Source organism: Styela clava, chromosome 1, assembly GCF_964204865.1.
Source record: "Styela clava chromosome 1, kaStyClav1.hap1.2, whole genome shotgun sequence".
Lineage (NCBI taxonomy): Eukaryota > Metazoa > Chordata > Ascidiacea > Stolidobranchia > Styelidae > Styela > Styela clava.
Window position 1 is genome coordinate 26,839,468 of NC_135250.1, and position 22,017 is coordinate 26,861,484.

At 36.4% G+C, this 22,017-nt stretch overlaps 1 protein-coding gene across 1 annotated transcript in view; it reads right to left on the reverse strand.

Annotated features, from left to right (window-relative positions):
- Positions 1-1,051: 1,051 nt before the first annotated feature.
- Positions 1,052-22,017, reverse strand: part of LOC120335186 (tyrosine-protein kinase JAK2-like) — a 28,919-nt gene continuing 7,953 nt past the window's right edge. The window contains exons 8-24 of the mRNA XM_039402671.2: positions 19,979-20,119; positions 18,128-18,270; positions 14,692-14,797; positions 13,837-14,038; positions 12,870-12,973; positions 11,465-11,668; positions 10,140-10,295; positions 9,528-9,602; positions 9,132-9,263; positions 8,006-8,239; positions 6,818-7,034; positions 5,930-6,015; positions 5,132-5,306; positions 3,943-4,067; positions 3,507-3,703; positions 2,203-2,419; positions 1,052-1,180 (exon numbers count right to left, since the gene is read on the reverse strand). Coding sequence (XP_039258605.2) covers positions 1,052-1,180; positions 2,203-2,419; positions 3,507-3,703; positions 3,943-4,067; positions 5,132-5,306; positions 5,930-6,015; positions 6,818-7,034; positions 8,006-8,239; positions 9,132-9,263; positions 9,528-9,602; positions 10,140-10,295; positions 11,465-11,668; positions 12,870-12,973; positions 13,837-14,038; positions 14,692-14,797; positions 18,128-18,270; positions 19,979-20,119 — 2,643 coding nt within the window. The remainder of the gene's footprint in view (positions 1,181-2,202; positions 2,420-3,506; positions 3,704-3,942; positions 4,068-5,131; positions 5,307-5,929; positions 6,016-6,817; positions 7,035-8,005; positions 8,240-9,131; positions 9,264-9,527; positions 9,603-10,139; positions 10,296-11,464; positions 11,669-12,869; positions 12,974-13,836; positions 14,039-14,691; positions 14,798-18,127; positions 18,271-19,978; positions 20,120-22,017) is intronic.

Below are 22,017 nucleotides of genomic sequence, written 5' to 3' on the forward strand. Positions count from 1 at the left end.
AACGGTATGTACTGACTTCAAATCAACTCGAACAAATAATAGAAACGAAATTGGATATTGTTTTGAATACAACTGATATTCGAAATTTTTACACATATGTTGTGTCCAAAATATACCAAGCTACGTACTTATGCATACAGATATGTTTTGAAGATGACATGTATCATTGTCTTGGGTTATTATGATCAACTCTGGGTAAATGTTAAAGTATACATTTGTATTGAGATTCGTACAAGCGAGATGCGATATTTTTGAGACAGGCTGCATTCAACATGCTTGTGTCATTCCTCATTAGCACATGAGAATTGTTTTTTTTATACCATCATAATGAGGTCAAAAATAATAAACAAAATAGTAAAAATATACGAAGACAGATTTCCACTAATACTAATAGAAAGTTAATATCAACAAAAGTCTCTGCTAAAAGAAATAATCTGAGTATTTCATGGATTATATTGTTAGTTTTACGCAAAGGTTTCTTGCCCTTAGCTGTGTAAAGCATCATTGGACGATAAAATTGGAATCTATTCTAACTCGGGCTTTAAATCAAAAGGCATTAACGCGGTCAATTTTAGTAGGATTTGCCGATTCGTAAATGAGTAGAGTTTTTCGTATTTGCCCGTATTGGAACGGAATTGTGCGGGGATATTTATAGATACGTATCCGTCAAAATAGGAATCGAGCTCCAAAGGGGCATTTTATACTTCTTAAAAGTCAAAAGTCGATATTTCAATCAGAAACGCCATATGTTGTGTAATAGGTGTTGATTTTTTGAAACCGGATTCGGATTTCCGGTCGGTCCGGAATAAACGTTATATCTACCTGTATTCTGAACGAAACTTTAACGGCTTCCTGGGGCCTGTACTATGTATTTAATTGAGCCTACAACAAAATGTGGACGGGAATTAAAAACTTATAGACAGTGTATATATTGCAAACCGTCTCTTTTGTCAGCTCGCCTAAAGATTTCACTGAGGCAAGTACAAGACCGCTAGATGGGGGCAAAGGCACAGAGGATAGATGAGTCAACATTGCGCCTTGTGGAAGCGTCTCAACGTAGGTTGAGACTAGTTGGGGAACCGTAAAGTTGCTTCAAATGTTTCAGTCGCTCGACAATATCATCCAAATTGATTCGATCTTCTGGCTTGAGCTCCCAGCATTTGTACATCAGTTCTTCTATCTAATAGAATGAATTGATATGTTCAGATTGGATTTAAAAACAAGTACTAGGTACTCAAATAAATGAATACGGAATTAAAATGATTGTGCTGAATACCATATGAAGTAAAACAGAAAAATTTGGGAAAAATATCAGGCCTTAGGGACTCAAAAGAAAATTGATAAAAATGATATCCCTCATTTTTGAAAATGTATGTATGTCACTACGTATTCATAAAATAACACGTTTCACATAAATCTAATACATAACTTTTTAAACGCCAAAAATAAGACGCCAGCTGTGCTTAACGTTACTGTGGTCGTCTAAAGTATAAATCAAGAACGGGTTCGCTAATTATCAGGACACTCCAGGTATGGGTTCGCGAGCATCCGATCACTGGTCCTGACGGCTTTTATGTTTAAATAAATCCAAAATTATTGGTTCAAAAATGACGGAGAAAAGCGATTTTCAGAACAATAATACAGCAAACGCTCCATTGGCCCACTTCGAGTTCAATTTACTGTAACTATAACGGATAGAATAGGATTTACATATTAATCCCGGGGGAGAAAAAGCCTGTTAAGACGGTGTAATAATATGACGAAGTACGGCCCCTCGCCGGTTACAAGCCCAGGTCGGGTATGAGATAATTTGTTTTTGAAAGCATGGACTTGATGGTGGCGGAAGTCGTAACTGACCAGCGGTTATGTAAACCCCCTAGAAAGAGTTTTCTTTACCAATCTGCTAGGGTGGGACCAGTAGTGGTATTCGGCGGATTCGCGCGAACCCGTATTAAAAATGTTGTTCTTGCATTCGGTTTTAGACATAGACGACCGCAGCAAAAAGGAGTGCGCCGCAGTTGACGGTAATCGTTATACTTGGCTTCCAAAAGTTATGTATTAAATTTATGTAACGCGTTTCAGGTTAATGCAGCTTACGTGATAACATACTTTTTCTGATATGAGAAAACCCGTTATTAGTGAATTCGGTAAAAATAGAAACCGTTGTTGAAATTCTGAATTCTACCACTAGGTGGAACTTACCTCTCTGGGGGGTCGTGGTGACATTTTACACATTTTCTTGCCGCTCTTCAATTCCTCCACCCACGTAGTTAGTAGTTCATCAGGACAAATCATTCGCGCCTTGGGACACCAAAGTCGCCATATGGTAAGACCGTAGCTCCAAATGTCGGCGTTGTATGTGTAGTTTTCTAGTTTAGGTATCCGTGGTTTCTTTGGGTCCAGGCATTCTGGTGCATACCTATGGATGAAAGATTTAGTATTAGTTCTGGGTCGAGTCATTAACTTGACCCTAGTTGGACTCGAGTCCGCATTTATCACAGAATCGAATCTTCTTTTAATGAAATGACTCATTATGGATGGGCATATTTGATTATTTCAGAATTGAATCTTGACATTTTTTTTCGAATCCAATTTCGATTACTTGGAAGATATGCAGTTGTATTGACTGTTTTATTGCGATGGGTCCTCCAGACACATAAATTAGTGAAAACGCATATTAATTTGACCCGTGCAGTTCGCTGAGTGTTCACATACAGTAAGCAACAAGTTTCACCAATAACTCACTTGGAAGAAACGAGTCATTGCATTAAAAAAAGTTGGGTACTCCCGTAGTATGTGAACCAAATGGCGGATACCGGAACGTATATGTGTACCAGGATAGAATTAAGCCATAGTTTCAGATACAAATACTAGGGGAGCCAATTGACTAGTGCCCAAACTCGTCATAGAACTCAAATGAGAGAAATTGAAATAAAATTATCTAACTCTAACCTGGTTCACATACTTCTGGAGCGTCAAAATTTGACATGAATAAAAAAAATGAGGAATTCACTTCGACCTATGAGCAAACGAAAAAAAATGGCGGCGATTCAAAATTCCAGTTTGAACCGATTCAAATAATTTACTATTCAATTTAAAATGCGCATTCTTGCTCGTCATCATTTAGACGTCAGAACTTAGAAGAAGTAGAAATTGATTAAGTAATTGAATCAACTCCACTGCATTTTTAGACGGAAGATGGCGTTAACATTCATGACCTGGTACACAGAATTAGAAATATTTAATTCTGTGGATTGAAACTTGGTGATGCCAAAGCTTCCTCGCCAGAGCAGGGTGGTTCACGTAACCACAGGTCGGTTACGGTTCCTCCACCATCAAGTCATGTATCTTGAACAAATGAATGGCTAACTAGTCTTTTATCCGACACGGATTGGTAATCAAACGAGAGGCCGTGGTACATATCATCGGCTTTCCTCTGCCCGTGATACATATAAAACATCTTTTTTACTTGATTTCGGCAAATAATAAAAATCATTAACAATTACCATTTTATTGGAAATACATCAAAATAGCTTTGATCATAGTGAGACCAGTAATCTATGTTAGTCTCCATGAAGTGTCCGGACAAACCGAAATCTGATATTTTTGCGATATAGCTTTCATCTTCTCGTGTTCCAACAAGAACGTTGCGTGGAGCAAGGTCTCGATGCAGTACTCCTTTCCTGTGCAATGCCCGTAAACCCTGAATTTTGAAATTGTCAAGTTTAGCTTCTGATTATCAATTATATCGAGTATCATTTTTCACCTTTAAAAAGATTATGACAATTGGGGAAACTCAAAACGCTAAAAGTGGCAAAAATCCACCCACACTCTCTTCAATTTGTAAAGCCTCACCATACTATAAAAGGCTGGAGAACATATTAACCCGACCTGTTAAAAATACCTTTAAAAATACAGCTTGTAGGTGTGAAACTAAAATACCTCTGCGATGTCCATGCAAAATCCAATCAGAAGACATTTATTATTCCATTGACTTTTCCTGTCTAGAAATTCCTTAATGTCACCATCGGGGAGATATTCTAAAACGATTTGATGGCGTCTTGTACCTGCAAATTACAGACATTTTTGTTATTTGGCTCAAACTTATAAAATATAGACGAATAACAAGTTGATAAAACGACTAGTAATGTGATTCAAACATTTAATAACGGGCTCTATTTCGTGTGGAACACACAACAACAATGTTTCCTTATTCAACAAAACCATGCCGTCCTCCACAACAGTACAAGTGCGCAATATATGACTACATAATAAAACAACATGACGCGCTGTATATGAATCTGATATAAAAACTTTTGAAGCACTAAATATAAAATTAGTCGTCAGGTACGGTGTATTTTACTCTTTTGTTATGATTGCCAAACGTTCGAAATAAATATAAGACCAGGTTCCATAATTATTACGAAATTCCAAGAACGGTTTCGCGCGAACCACTGAAATTCGACCCTTTCTTTCATCTGCGATTGCCCGTAACAAGACTTACCCACATTCAGTGGTGGGATTCAGCCGGTTCGCACCGGTTCTATTGAACCGTCTTACGAAATTTTATGAGATCAGCGAACCGGTTGGCATTACTGGTTACTGTCAATGTTCTGTTTGTAACAGAACCGGCTGAAATATATAACTTTTGTGAAGGAACCGGCTGACAAAAAATTTGAATCCCACCACTGGACACATCAGCTGTTATTTGTTGAAGCCAAATAATCTCCGCGCGATCACTTTTGTCATTAATCTTGAGGGTACTTTTCTACTAATTTTATCGGCTTGACTAACTATTCGGAGAACATTTACAATCATCTCCGACTCCCGAAACTGATAAAAACGTTTGGGAAATTCAATGTTTATTTAGTTTCTGAGCAAACTTTTGACTTTTTTGATTCCCGTCAAACGTGGGAAATTTCGAGTCAGACGAATCCCGACTTAAGAGAGAATGATAACACTACTTCAACTCCGGTAAAAAGATGCCAATCTCCGACTCCACATCCACAGCTTAAACTAACTAATGAAAACCAATGACTGCAATTCAGCACAGCCTAAATCAGCAGCTCAAATTTTTAGCCAAAAAAAAATATATGAAATCAAGTTATCATGAACAATTTATACGGCTTACTTGTTGTGAATCCTTTTACTTTGACAATGTTTTCATGTTTAAGATCTGCCATTGTTTGTAATTCTCTGTGAAAGTTTTTAAGTTGTTCTCGCGTGAGATCTCCTTTGATACTTTTAATTGCAAAAAATTTGTCTGTGTTTTTGTATCTGTATTGTTCAACCATGCCGTAATGCCCCTGCAAACGAAATGACTATGCTTTAAATCGAAGACACAAAAGACTAAACTGAAACGAACATTTTAAACATCCAACCCTTTACTTTAAAAACATTCTCCTTATTTTTTACTACCAAAAAAATTAGTACTCACGAAGTATGTGAACATAGATGGCGGACACCGGAACATAGTTTTGTACCAGGTTAGGGTTAGGCCATAATTTCATATACAAATACTACGGAAGTCACTTCGCTAGTCCCCGAACCCGTAATAGAACTGAAATAAGGAAAATTATAATAAAATTATGGCCTAACCCTAACCTGGTACATATACTACGTTCCGGTGTCCGCCATCTTTGTTCTCATATTTCGGGAGTACCAATAATTTTACGCTAATTTCGAGAGTGATTTAGTGTTATGGTGCTCATAAACTGGTTTACATGTTTGAAACAAATACAAAAATAGAGGATTAGCTTCCAAGCCACTTTTCCGTGTTTAAACACTGATAATTTTCAATCGATTGGGTAACTGTTTTCTCCTTTTTTCAAATAGCAAGAACTACGATTTAGTATAACGATCATTATGCACACTCAGGAGAGTCTGTCACAACAAAACAGAGTCGGAAGAAGTGTTAAAATAATTTTACCGATCCTAAATTCTTCACAAAATGCAAATCACTTGGATTATAGCGTTTCAATCGTTGTAGTATTTGTCCTGGAGAGATTGTACGACCTAAAAAAAATAGATAACATTTCAAAAATTTCAATAGGGTATAATATGCTGCTCAACTTAGTACCTATAAATTAGTTGATATTTTTCGGTATAGAGTGTTAAAAAACAGAGCCCAGATTATTTGGAACATTTTCTAGAGAGAACATAAATAAATTGATTGGTGCTCCCGTAGTATGTGTACCAAGATGGCATATATGGCAACATACTGTGTTCAGGTTGTGCGCTATGTTGGTGCACATTCTACGGGAGCACCAAATTTTTGGGTACGATTATACACAAACATAAGTTGTTGTTGTAGAAGTTCTTAGACAATTTTAGACTTCTGAAGTCGAAGATAAAATACCAGTTTTGTTATTCCAAGAGCGGAATCTGGATGGAAACCAGAGTCCATATTTGCCTGGAAGATATCGAGCATCGTCCCAAAGCTACAGGTGCCGAAACTGAGACTATAACCCTGGGTGTATGATCTGATGAAGCTTACGTTTTGATTGATCATTTCTGTGCGACCGAAACCTTAGCCTTCTTAGTCAACCGGTCGTTTTAGATGTATGAACTTGATAGTGGAGGAAGTCGTACCCGAACCACCCTACGGAGGTAAAGAGCTCAGCAATCGTCTCGTACATAATTATCACTTTTGGTATTCAAACTTGTGGGCCCGAGCTGAATAATCAGATGTGCGACAGCGAGCGTGTTCCTTATACTTATCAAAACGTTCCAACCGCTGCGTCAAAGCGTACAGACGTACACGATTCCGTCGTGACATCAGGCTCACCATTATATCAAATACAAATTCTTTACATACTGGTTGGAGTTAGGAAAAACTTATTCCCTCCCACTTCGTGATGCATCAATTCAGACAATGACTGTAGTATCGTGTGGAATTTTGGTCGTTGTTCAGGATCTTTGCTCCAGCATTGCCGCAAGATGGCACTAAAGCGCTCTGTAGACCGTTTACCGCTTGCCCTGGAACAATCGAGCCAGTCTGGTATAACTTGGATTTCTGTTTGGTGTTGTGCCATCTGTAACAATTATAGGAAGATAGTGAGGTTTTTTGAACAAATTTTGCTAAGATACCAAATCCGAAATATCAAGCCGTATAAGATATGGTATATATTATGATTTAGATTCTGGAATAGATACTCCCGAAGTATGTGAACCAAGATTGCGGACACCGGAACGTAGTGTGTGTAACAGGTCAGGGTTAGGACATAATTTTATTTCAATTTTTCTTTTTTACGTTCTATTACGAGTTCGGAGACTAGCCAAGTGTCTCCTATAGTATTTGTGTCTGAAATTATGGCCCAACCCTAACCTGGTACACATACTGCGTTCCGGTGACCGCCATCTTGGTTCACATAGCCTACTTCAGGATTATCCTAAAAAGTATTCGATAGCAAAAAGTACAAGAATGTAAGGTAATTATTTATTGACTCTGACTCCCAGCTCCGGGGATTTTAAAATTTCGACTCCGGCCCGGAAAGTTAAATGTGCTTTTCCATTAGCAGTAGCATGAGTAAAGATGGCTATTGTAAGGAATTCAAGAGCCTTTTTTTAAACTTTCACACCAATATAGACAAGACCACGCATCTGACCATGGCAAACTGATACCCGACATAGGCTGGTAAACGAACGAGAAGCCGTGGTGCGTCTTATCTGTTTTCTTCTCCCCCGGGATTGACTTGATATCTTGTGGTTATATTTATGTAACCATTCTTTCCCTTACCTTCTACCAGGTGAAAAATGATACCTTTTTATCAAATTTAACGTTTTGTCTCACTCTGATCATACCTCTAATAGTAAAATATGGAAAATTCAGTTTGAGGGAATTTCTTGGCTTGGAATTTATCTGAAGACAAACTAAAATTTTTTTGAATTATTAAATTAGGCAAAATAGGTCAAAAATTATAAGCGAACAGTCAGGAAATGTCGAATTGTCTTTTTTTCGGGTCTATGCTATCGACATGCATCACTTCTTCCCTAGTATACATACCAATTCTTCACTCGTCTCATATGCTGGTGCAATCTTTCTTTTACCGAATGATCTTCCCTTTTGAGCCAAATGTAAAATTTCGCATATTGTGGTAGCGAAACTCCAGACATCTCCACCATTTGTCGGCTCCTTCTGACGAGGTTCAGAGTTATCATTTGTACAATATTCAGGGGCGACCCACGGTGACTCTAATGTTGCGAATTCTTGTAATATTTGATTCTCTGGGCTCCGTTCCTTATAATAGTAAAGTAAAGATATCAGTTTGGATTTGATACTAGAAGTCCTTGCAAATACCTGCAGCTAAGCATAACGACAAATGATCACTTTCAGCTAATTTCTAGAACAGTCGTGTGTGCCTGACATATCGTTCGATGCTAATCATGATTACGAGATCAATATTTATATTTACCGAATTGGGTTTGCCAACTTCTGCGAAAGCGGGACCACCACAAGTAGCCCAATATTTAACGTTGATGACGTCATCACACAAAAAAGAACGAATCCCACACAGGCCACATACATTGTGAAATACATAAAAGTAACAGTCTTCTAACAAAAAATACAATCTTCAGGCACTGAAAATTTTAAAGCAATTTGTCCATTAGGTAATGAGAAAATATATATAAGAAATACTGACATGATGATCAACGACAACAAAACGGTATGGCGATCGGAGACCGCAGACTTATCAATCGTTCGCAGCAGTTCGAAAGTCAGGGGATCCCGCAAAACAGAAGTTGCAGTTTCGATTCCTTCGCTCGGACTCAATAGCGACACCGCAAGTCCCATTACCAATTAATTTTTAACTCGCTAATTATACGACATAATTCATCCAAAATAGATAGGGTTCTGGTGCGAGATGATGAATGCACATGCAAAATTTGTAGCAGATTCAACCTCGCTTTCGCGAGATATCGCGTAACATACGAAAGTGTCTAACAGACAAACAAACAAACAGACAAATACCTATCAACATACCGATCGAGATCGATAAGTAATAACATAACGATCCATAGGTCCACTCCGTGTCAAAAAAAACATGAACAACAATGTAAGGAAACGATCATCCAAAATGCCGTATTACGATAATCAGTCCAATTTGAGAAAACAACATAATGGGGCTTACCTCTCTTGGCAATGAGACTGTGCTGGATGTAATACCAGAATAATTTAACTTGATCAACGGGTTTGCAGGTGGACAACGAAACAAAATAATTTTAGATGCGTTCAACGTTCCATATGCAAGATTCTTTGATTCCTGTGACAAGGAGACGAGTCCATAAAGTCCTTTTACAATTTTAATTTTATTATAATATAATTTCAAGACTTCATGGACACCCTATATTAGTTTGAGAAACCAGTGTGTGGGTCTTAAATGGACAAAAAGCCGTTCCAAATATTCTCATTTTGCCATATGTAGTTTTTTAAACTAATAGCCTAAGCCCTAAGTGATAGATAAAAGTAATTTAAAAAAAGCAAGTGCCTCACTAATAATTCTATGAATAATGTAGTGATTACTTACGTAGTAGCGAAGCGCATGAGCTAATTGGTAGAATATCTGTATAAGATGATATCCTATTACTCCACCGTCATTCACCTGAAATAAGAGGGAAAATGACGTCAGCACGCACCACTCAATTTCAAATAGAAAATGACGTCAGCACGCACCACTCAATTTCAAATAGACTGAAATATTCTCATTACCCACCAAATTTAGTGCAATGTAGGTGAAATGTTGAACATGGAATTTAATTCCGTGATTTTTAACCATCGATGCAAATTAAGTGAATTTAAACGCTTTAAGCACTGAGGCAGCGTTTCCAAACGGGTCTAGGATTCTTTAACTGGGGAATTTTGTTGTTTCCGCAGATTTACTAATATATATTCAATATTATATCAATATACATTTATTAACATCCCCATCCCTCACAGCGCATGAAAACTCTATTTGCCTTGCTTCTTACAAAAGTAATGAAACATTTGCTTATGATATATGCTTTTTTCAACATTTTTTAGTGCAAATACAGAGTAATCCCCCCCCCTCCCCCCAAAAAGCAATTTCCACCATGTGGAAGAATTTTCGCCGGTGTGGAGAAGTTGAAACGTTAGTAAAATATCTAAAACGTATACTCACCAAGCCCTTTGTCATTATGCGATGTTTGAAGTACTCAACGATATTCCCGGCTTCAGAATATTCGAAAACAGATCCACAATCTGTCGCTCCAAGTTGTCGAGCAATGTTACAGTGATAACGAACGACGTAATGCTTCTTCACTGCACATTGTATGGACTGTATATGGTGGAATAAAATTTAAATAATTTTTTATTGTGTAATTTGAGCTTACATAATATAAGTGACGAAATTCGTTCTTGAAAGTAGTGTGGCAAGTAATACATTGGCTTCCAAACCTGATGGACCGAGGCTGAAATTAGAAGCGGAAGGATATCCGCTGGCCAAAAAAGGGGAGCACCCACAAGTGCCGATATCGGTATATTTCAATTGTTACAAATATACATGTGCTTAAACTGTGATAACGAAGTGACAATCGGCGGTATCTAGAACGCAAAACAGAGTGTTAAACTATTTTACTCATATTAAATCGGGCCGCGGTTTGGAAACCACCGAAGTCATAACCCAGCACCATCATCCCCTGCGGCCGCAATGTGTACCGTAAATTTGAACCATTGTAATAATTTATAGGTTTAATTATGTATCCTGTGAAGATAAGTTTCGTAAAGTAAATATTGCGCAAATCAAGGATTCTGTAGCACAGACGGCGCTCCGGAAGTATTCGTACCAAGATGACGCACAACCTGAACAGCCCTTACCTGGTACCCATTCTATGTTCAGGCTGTGCGCCATCTTGGTACGAATACTTCGGGAGCACCGCACAGACAAGTATTCCCAATGCTACAGAACTCCTATTGAAGTCTAAAACTAATACCACGGGACACGATGGTGCAATTTCAAAAAAGAACTGCACACGCTACGATAATATTATAGTGTAAACATGTTGTTGACTTCGTTTATTACTTTATTCACTCCATTTACAGAGCTTTCATGAAATCTTTGTATTATTTAATAACTAATTAATTAATAACGCTAATTATACGACATAATTCATCCAAAATTAATAGGCTTCTGGTCCGAGATATGATGAATGCACAGGCACAGTTTGGAGGAGATTCAACATCGCTTTCGTGAGATATCGCGTAACATACAAAAGTGTCCAACAGACAAACAGACAAATACCTATCAACATACTTACCTATCTTAAGATCGATAAGTAATAAGATCATTTGTTAGCCCTAAATAAGTCCATTTTTGCGAAAAGGTATTTGTACATGCCATTTCACATGTTGGCCTATAGGTTGGATTGTGTATCATGTATAGCCATAGGCAAGTCTCGTTTTTTTGGGTGGCGGGGGTGGGCGGGGATGTCATAGCGTTATACTAACCGTATTGAGTTCATCCAATATTCGATATTCCTTTGAATATATACTAGAATGGACAACAAGTTTGCGTTTCTCCTTCCTATCGTCGCTACAATCTTGGTCGTCTTCCATATCGCCATTGTTATTCACTTCACGCATCGTTGAACTTGAAGACCCCGTCCAGTATCTGACAGAAGATTCAGTATACCGGTCTGGTTCGGTTTGATACTGAAGAAAATAACTTAAATTTTACAAGATTTACTTAAAGCATGTTTTGTTTACGAACTTTCACTAAAAAGTAAAGAAAACTTCCTATGAAAAGTTACCGGGGCCACTTAAATTCCAAAAGCTACTGCAACTACAGGGTGTTAAAAAGTAACTCAAAATTAACTGAAGTCGAAATGGAATGCATTTGACGACTGACACATTTTAACAGTACTGAATTACGGTGAAATGCCATTCAAACATTTAACGAATAACGATACTTTTTTATGACAGTTACTTCTTGAACGTTGCCATGACGAAAAATTTTACCTTAACTTTTGTAACTTTTTTAACACCCTGTATATATAGCAGGGGTGGGCAAGGTATTGGGACTAAGGGCCGATGTGAGTGTAACGTAAAACGTTACATTTAGGAAAAATATTTACAGTGTTACAAAAGCAAAAGTGGAAAACAATAAGCCTCGTGCCAAAACTGAATTTAATCACAATCTCAACAAATTCTTTAAGCTATTGTTTAGCTGAAACATCAAAATTTGGCTTTAGTTTAGTTGTGGCAGCATCAGACGGGCGAAATTGAATTACTCAACGGGCCGGATTTGACCCGCAGGTCGTAGTTTCCCCATGCCAGAAATATGGTGGTGGATGACACGCCAGAAAATGACGATTGACTCGTGGATTGGCACATGAAGCAGTTAAGTTATTATATCAATAAAGTCTTTTCTTGATCCCATATTTCATAGAAAGTGTTTTCTTAAAATAAAATAAAACAGCTAAATTTTGGGTGAAGATTGGCTCCCATGCGACTCAAGAAAATTTGATAAAAAAGCAAAGGGTCATCAGTTGAACAACAACAACAGCAACAAGTAATCAAAACAATCCATATGTACACTTTCGCATCTGAAAACAATTTGATATTTTTTCAATGCCTCCACATGAAAAATTGTTGGCGCTTCAGAAGTATGTGTACCAGTGTGACGGTATCTGATTTTTTGTTGCCTTATTTAAATATTTACAAGTTGTGTAAAGGCACGGAAGCCTATGGGCAGGGAGTATATTCACTTGGCTAACACAAACAGTCCCCGAACTTGTAATAGAACTAAAATGAGGAGAATCGGAATCAAATTATGGTTTAACTCTAACCTGGTACACATCTACAGGAGTACCAGAGTAACTGTTTTGGTTAGGCATTTTAATAAAAGTCTCACCAGTGTATAAGAAATATCTTTCAGTTGTATTGTTCTTGGTCGAGGATCCTCATCAATCTCAGATGGAGGAGGTTTCGAGCGCTGAACAGTCAGCCCAGATTTGTCTGTGGAAAAAATAAGTTCATACTCAGTAAAATCAAGAGTCTTGCTGCACACTAACACAAATGTATTGCTGTAACGTTTTGTCTGACCGAGGTCAGACTTCTTCAGACAAGCCTTTTACAAATGTGGCAAGAAACGCAATGGCATGCACATAAATAATGATATCAAATGTTGGGTCTGTTTTCGATAGAGAGAAATAATTAAGATTGGGACAGTATCATAACAATAGAAATCTATAATTTGAATTACAAATAATAAATATCCCACAGTGTAGTGAGTGACAATTTAAAGTCAAATCAAACAATTTCATGTTGTTATCTTTGAATTACAATCAATAAATTGCCAACAGTGTAGTGAGTGACTAAGTAAAATTGTGATTTTCGAAGTATCTATTGCTGATTTTTAACAGCAACTTGAAAAGAAAAAAAAATAGTCACTTCATTTTCTAATTTGGTGCAGACTTATATCCTGGGTAAGACAATGTGCTTGGAGTCACAAACTAAGTTTTTAGCGTCTAACAAGCTGAGCAAGGGTCTCAATTACTTGTACCACTTTTGTCGCACTCGTTCCATGGCGACCGCACTTGTCCTACACTCGTCCCACTCTAGGACAAGTGAGACGAGTGTGGCAAAATAGTGCTAGAAACGTAAGAAATTTTGCAAAAAGGGAAAAGGGGGACATGTGTGTTGATAGAGGACATGATATTTTCTACATATCGAGAAAACAACGACGATTTGAAATTCTATTCACAAGATATATATTTTAAATTTCTGTTTGCTAACCTGGGTTAAATTGGGTTCAAATCGATTGATATAGCATATATATCTATAATACATACAATATAAAAAGTTATAAATCTACAAACCACAGCCTGTCATCTTTGGTCTGACGATATTTCTGAGTGCTAGTATGACGTCATTATCATAAGCGGCATTGCATCGATTTGATTGGAAGAATGTGATGACGTCATCAATAGTCGAGAAACTTTCCTGAAGACTGCCCAATTTTAATGCACCAGTATCGCCATCTTGTTTGATTGACTCGCATTTGAAGATGCTCTCGCTATCCTAGAAAGATAGGAATGTTAATAGATATCTTGAGTTGTTTTACGTATATTTATCAGCTTCCCTAGTTGCTTCCGAATCTTGATACAACCGCAAGCGCAAATATCCTTTGTTATCAATTTGTACTGTACCTACTATAGGCCCAATAAAAACTCCAGGTCTATTCAATAAATTCTCAATGCTTACTTGTGGCTCTTAGAGACTACGTTGAGAAACATGAATTATACCGAAATAAGTGCTATTATAATTAATGACTATTGGATGCTTCGGTATGGGCCGGGTTGTGGAGCCTGGGAAACGTGACAATAGACTCTGTATCCTTGCAAAAGTGACGTAGCCATCGAGTAAGAAAGCATACCTAACATTATAAGACAAATTATTGCTAATTTATAATTCTTCGTAATTTAGCCCATTTATACGGGTTTATTTACCACCAAAAAGGCTGAAGTCGCCCCAAATGGATTGCCGCCTAAAAGGCTATTCCCAGACGTCCTCACCATGCAGAGACTGCTTGTGCATATCGCCGTATTGAAATGAGCTGCCGACAAATTATGGTGGTGCGGTGGTACCACTGGAATATACTGGATATATATATACTGGAACTACCATTCCTATGTTAAAAATCATAGTTTTCTGCTGGTGAAAAATGTTCAAACCTTTGGTATCTTGATAATCATTTCGTAATCATCATACGATGTCTGTCGATATCCGCACACATGAGTTCTTTCATCAGAGGCAAGTTTGTTCCGGAGGTATTTTTCCCTGCAGAAAAGAAGTTAAGAGTAAACTATAGAATCGTTTAGAGTTCCGCGAGATTACCTGTTCATCATTGAAAAATACATTGGAACAAGGCTAGTTGAAGGAAGTTTTTTTTTTTTTGCAATAGCCGCATTGAAAAAGGACGCTCCAGAAGTATGTGTACCAATATGAAGGTAACTAATTTTGTTTCGCCTACTTTACATCAAGTTGTGTAAAAGGACTGAAACCTATGGGCAGTGGGTATATTCACTTGGCTAACACAGATTGTCCCCGACTCGTAACAGAAATAAAATAGGAAAATAGGAATAAATTTATACCCTGACCTGTTTCACATATTACGGGAGTGCCGAGTACTTTCTTTTTTCAAATTTTTTAAATGACCATACCATGAATTTCAATATGGCTGGCATCGTTCAACCAGAGATTTCAAAGATAATAGCAAGATAACAATGCATAGATATTTCAAATAAGGCCGTGAAAGAAGCAAAAACAACCACTCAATTAAGTGTAAAAAACACACTGCTATATCAGTTCTGAGCTCCGAATAGGTTCATCTTTGCGATAAAGACAACAGTAGATAACATTTCCTCTAAAATGAGTTCTATGTTACTTAAATTTAATTTTTTAAGTTAATTCAAATAAAACGATTTCTGACTTTCAGTTTGTTCAGAGAAAGGTCATGAGCAGCACCCGACTGAAAGTGGAATTGAAAGAGGACTGATATATCAGATAAAACAATATTAGCTATACAGTATATAGGTCTATTCTTAGGAAGAGGTATCAGTAGAGAGCATTAAACAAATTCCAAAAATTTTAAAAACAGCTCTTACATCCGATCAAACGAACAAAACGTGGCCATGAACAGAACTAGACTGCAAGTGGAACTGAAAAAGTACTGATCAGACACAAACGATAAATAGCTCTATATTGGTCTAATCATAGAAAATATATATTTATAAATAGCATCTGACATAAAGCAAGATCGATTTTGTCAATTTATTTGAACGGAGATCGGTAGAAAGCATAAAACACATTTTACAGACAGCTTATTTCCAGTAAATCGATTTTGCATTTTCTATTTTTTTCGACGCAAAGTTACAAGCAGCATTCTACCGAACATGGAACCAAAAGAGCACTGATGAGATATTTGAACGAATTTTGGCTATATATAGGTCTAATCTCGAGAAATAGATATTTGTAAACAACATTCGACATCGGTAGAAAGCATAAAACAAATTTTACAAACACCTCATATTCGATCAAACGATTTCCCATTTTGATTTGATTTAAAGCAGAGTTATAAGCAGGTCTCGAATGAAAGTGGAATCGAAAGAGCTTTGATAAAACATATAGACGGGTGTTAAGTCTATTCTTGGAATGCATTGCGCCATATGCCCCACATTAATTCCAAGTGTAAATTATTCAGTTTGCATTATAAAATATAATCATGTATACGGTGAGTCAGACGATAAGTCTTTGCACGTAAGGTTCGTGAAGTCAAGTTACCTTATGGGTGATTTGGTACACAGTGAAAAGATAATGATGATGTAACGAAAATCGAATTTTCATTGCAATGTTTTCAGGTATTATTTCTACCCAAACTGAGTTCCGCGAATCTAGTTTGATTAATTAAGACCGGCTCTGAGCAGATAAAATTAGATTTTTTCTAATTTTCTAAGCAAGTTATTTTGTCAGTTCTTATTTTCAAATTGTAGTTGGTGACCTTGCTTTGAGCAAATCCATAGAAAAGTCTGTGTTTGAATGCCCATAAAAACGGTTATCCAAAGGCGTTCCCTGGCGAATTTTCCCAATACAATTTTACAATTATGTTTCTCCCTTGTCAGCTATGGCTCTAATATGACCCATAATACAGTTTATATAAAATATAAGATTTCGTTATTGGACGCCGATACAGTTTTATCATACTGAGCTAAATATTAACAGAGTTGAGATACCTCGACAAACAATAGTACGATAAAAGAGCTCGCCAGCCGTCTGTCCTTAGCGGGTCGTAATATTCCATGATGTTTACCTTTGAAATTAATCATTTTATTTTGAATTTTTGAATATTTTGTTCAATTTTAGTTTTGTAATGCGGGCTAGAAATATGTGAACCAGTCGCGAAATCAATATAGGAGTGTTCTTTGATATTTATCCACTTTTCCTGGTAATCTCGTAGCGTGTGTACCATGTTAGGGTTAGGCGATAATTTTGTTTCGATTTTTTTTATTCCAGTTCTATTACGAGTTTGGGGACTGTCTGTGTAAACCAAGTGAATATGCCCCCTGCCCATAGGATTCCGTCTCTTTACACAACTTGATGTAGAGTAGGCCAACAAAATTAGTTACCTCCATATTTGTACATACACTTCTGGAGCGCCATTTTTCTTCGATCAATGGTCCAAGTTAGAAAACGACTAATACACCACTTTGTGTTGCAAAGAGTGGAATTTTCTACCATAGTGTGTCATTTTGATTATTGTGTGGGATTGAACAGCGATGACGATTTGGCTGAATTTGGTCGGCCTTGTGGTGCTTGCGTAGAAAAAATGAGACCATAACGTGGATATAAATCATGTTATCAAATTATGGATTTGACTAAAATCTCCCAATTCTGACCAAGAAAATAAGACATTGGGCGCTTCAAGCTCTAAAAGAGTATTATAAAATAAATTTTGCTTCTACTACGCCATATTTCAAATATCGCCAACCGACACGATCCTAGAATGTTGGTGGAGTTACTATAATTATACACAAGATGAACCTCTGGATCGTTTTGTCGAATTGCGTTATCTCTAAAAATATAGGCACAATTTATATAACATTTTCACTATTTAAAGATAGAAGGGGCTACTCAGAGGGTCTTCATATGGCATTCGAAAAATTTAATGACATCGGGGTAGTCGTTTGACTTCCGTGACCATATATTCAAGCATTGTTTCGTTTTTTCTTTTATAATAAATTTATTTTTGACGTTCGCATGACAATTTCGCGCTTTTAAATGATCTTTGAAGTGTAGAAAGTTTGTTAATAGTGGCAAATATTATAGGCATTTGATTATGTTTAATAGTAACATATATTAATATGACCTCGCGGATATGAATTGAAACTTGAGAAACCCCACGGACTGTACTTACGGAAACCTCGCGTGCCACGGAACTCTGGTTAAAAGCCACTGATGTAGCGCAGTATAGAAAGTTCGTTTAAATCTATACTCTTGGTTATAGTGAACTCGCACGTATCTCTCTCGTCATCGTATATTCGCGCTAAACACACAGTAAGTAGGCAGGCCCTTGTTTAAAATGTCAATAAAGCATGATACATTAACACTTACGTAACAGGTCCGTGAACCATTTTAGACAAAGTCCGACTGCTGGTAGAAGACAAGTAGCAATACGGGTTAACCAGTAATTTATAGTAACCCTCTATACATTCCAAGAACGAACGTGCTGAATTGTTGTCTTCGAATGATAAAGTCTGAAAATATAAATATCAGATCTAGTTACGTTGTATAAAACAGTCCAGCAGAAATGAGAAAATATACAAGGTTGGGCACGGTTTTTGGATCAGGGGCCAAATATTTTGCCTACCCGAGTTGACGGGCCATGTAAGTATGACTTAAAGAGTTACATTTTATAAACAATGTTTAGAGTATTACAGAACCAACAGTGGAAAACAATAAATCTCGTGCCAAAACTGAATTTGACCGCAATCTCAATAAATTCCTTGGGGTATTTTTAACTAAAATATCAAAATTTGGTTTCAGTTTGATTGTGGCAGCATCAGGTGGGCCAGATTGAATTACCTAACGGGCCTCATTTGGCCCGCGGGCCGTACTTTGTTCATGTTTGATATACAGGCAGTGCTAAGATTCAAAATTTTAAGGACGGTTTTTCTTTTATAAAATGTACGTCACTACCTAATCTCCATTATCATGACACGTTTTACATAAATCTTCTAAATAACTTTTAAATTGCCAAATATGCCGATAGCGATGCACGTTACCCATTTGCTGTATTCTATCCCTTATGACAAAATCAAGAACGAGTTAGCTGTTTATCAAGACCTTCCACGAACGGATTTGCGCCAACACCCGCTGAATTTCAACACTGTATACAATTGTTCATAAATTTCTGTTACAATTTCAATTTTGTTACAAACTCAGTTTGTAATATATTCTATCCACATTCTTATAATCTGTTTTTACTTTGAGTTTTTATTTTATTTAACACGCCTGTAGGAACTAAAAAACTATATACAGTATATTATAGTATTGATGAATACTTTGAAAAAATTGGAGAATCACAACCCTTCCTTCGTTATACATAAAATTGTTTCAGACAATGATTTCTTTTCCAATGATAGGTTTTCTTTGTGATTTTGTTATTGCTCATTACTAAACAGTGGAGTAATAACCCAATTTTAGACAATCGACAAAACATCTATTTCAATCAGACAGTGCTTATGACCATTGACTCGTAATCTGGAGATTCAGGTTGTATTTCGATATGGATATTCTATGCAGGTCCAAATTATAGTTATAATAACGTGACTTGACAATACTATTTCCGACATTTAGGTTTGCATCGTACTTGAAAACGACCTTAATAACTTTGTTTGGGGCACTGGGAAAAATTAATGCACCTGACCCATAGAAAGCCTTGAGTTTCTTAAGATTATGTAGGAAATAATAGACTGGAGGACGCTTTGCCTCGCTTGTCCGGACATACAATTCTTCCGTGTTTATTTGTCTACTCTATAAACCTGTTTATCTAATGACTAAAGATATCAATCAGTAACTGTACTTTTCACCTTGCATTGCTGGCACTTGAAAATGTCGAACAAATGAAAAATATTGACATTGCTGATCATACTGAATATAATAAGCATGTGGCTGCTACCGATATGTTGCAATTGTATTTAGCGATTTCAAAATAATCACGTGAGAACACATTGGAAAAACATTTCCAAAAAATAAGGACCACCTTTTTTGTTAACCAAACAGAAATCTAGAAAACGATATTCGAACTAAAGCATGCCACCAAAAGTCAAGTTATAAATTATTAACAAGTGACAAATTTGTTCAATTCCTTGACTGTAATACATTCTTTGAATAATATTTTGTTATTTGAAGGGAGGGCTTTGTTTGAGAAATTCTGAGGTAGACAGTTAAAGTGTTTCTCACCAATTGTTGTCCAAGTATATCGCTCATATGAACGACATCATCCATAAGCGTCACATCTCCGAAGTCTTTAAAGTCTAAGGTTAGAGTTGTTATTGGTTGCTGATCACAAATTTCATCGTCTTCATCTTCTTTGCTGTCATTCTAAATACAAATAGCACCAAAGTTTTAAACCAGGGGTTCCCATAAGAAGGTTTATGATCGCTCAGGAGTCCCAACTAAAACTTTTGGGGTTGGGGTCAAAAACTTTACATGCATAAGGTGGAAACCGAATAGCAAAATCCCAAATTAAAAGCATATGCTTGCAGTCGTACTGTTTTTCTTAGAATAGATTAGTATGCGTTTAAAGATGGGGTAATATAATATATAATAGAATAATGGGGTCTTACCTAAAAAAACGAATCAGATAGAACAGACCAGAAAATTAGCGGTTGAGCAATAACAGGATGGTACGTTAGTAGATAAGAACAAATAGAGAACAGCAGTCCAAAGTCGAGGAAGACTAATGGGTAACTTGAGATGTTACTCATATAAACCGACAGTCAACACCCACTGGTATTGTCACATTGCTCATTTTTTATCTGTATATTTTTTATTTAGCTCATCTTAGTTTGGGTTATTACACCAGTTAGTGGCGGGGCTATAATACATAATAAAAAAAAAAACGAAAAATCCGATTTGAGTCATCCGTTTAATGGATCATGGAAATACTATAGTGGCGCGACAATACAAATAGTTGAGATCCACTATTACACAACACATACTTACTTCGTCACAGCCGAATTTACATATAATATATGTTGTTAATTATCGTAAATACCCTCGTCACAGCAATACTGATCTCTCATCTCCCAGTAACCGCAAGTTGTTCACCCGAACATTTAATATGTAAAGTTTTATTAAAAGGAAAGGGTTTATCAATCTAATAAATATAATTCGTATATGTGATTGTCTCTATAAACAATATTTTCGTCGTTTTTTGTCATCATTCCCTACCGGTACAATGATACAGATACGAAATAAATAAATGCGTCGCTGTATTGTTGTCAATTTATATACAGGGTGTCCAAAGTCCATTTGCAATTTCATTATTTTTATGAAGTCAGTTCTCAATATATCTTAGCAGGTTTGTTGTTTTTTCATCAGTAATTCAAGTATTTTTACTTTATTTCGTACATCGTTGTGGGTCAAAACAATCTTTTGCAATTTTAAAAATTCAAAAATGACTTTATGGACACTATATGTTTTAATTGTGACAGTAAAATTCATATCGCGAGTTTTTCACAGTAAAACGTTATTTTAATACCAGGTATTTACCATTACTTTAATGCCAGAATAAAAAAAGAAAAGAATTCTCGTTTATTTATCCTGTTATTTTACAATAAAACAATTAGAAGTTACATCAAAATAACAGTTATTTTTCCATTACTTCGATGCCGAGACAAATAAGAGGTAACTATTTTTTCAGTAAGTCAGTTGTGGGAGCTAAACTTCCTGGAACGTAAATAACAATAAATATCAGGAGCCAGTCCAGCTTGCGTAAAGAAAACCGTTTTATGAAAAGTTCCTTGCGTTTTCGTTATGGAATTTTTCCAGTACTCAAATCAAAAATAAGATGGGCGCTATAAAGTCTATAAAGTACAGTAAAGTGCTGTAATAAAAAATGTTCAAATTCTTGTTTGTTAAATTAGATATAGAAAATATAAGCTGTTTTGATAGAATTGCACTTCTTAGACTTCTCATTCCCCATTCCTGGTATATATTCACGAGAATATTTTTCTTAGCGTAATTGCGACTCACAGATGTTTTGCGATTTTTACAAGGTGGTGATCCTATCTGAGTTTGCCTTACTACTTCTGTGTTTTTTACTTTGTTGACAAAATATTTGTCGACCCGTATATCAGTAGAAGTAATTGAGCTTTATATTATTTTTATTTTGAAATACTCGTAAATTGTACTATGACGTCGTTTATTTGAATTGTGGCGTCAATTTTGTGTTATTCCATTCCATCAAAAAATAAAAAAAATGAGTCCATCAAAAA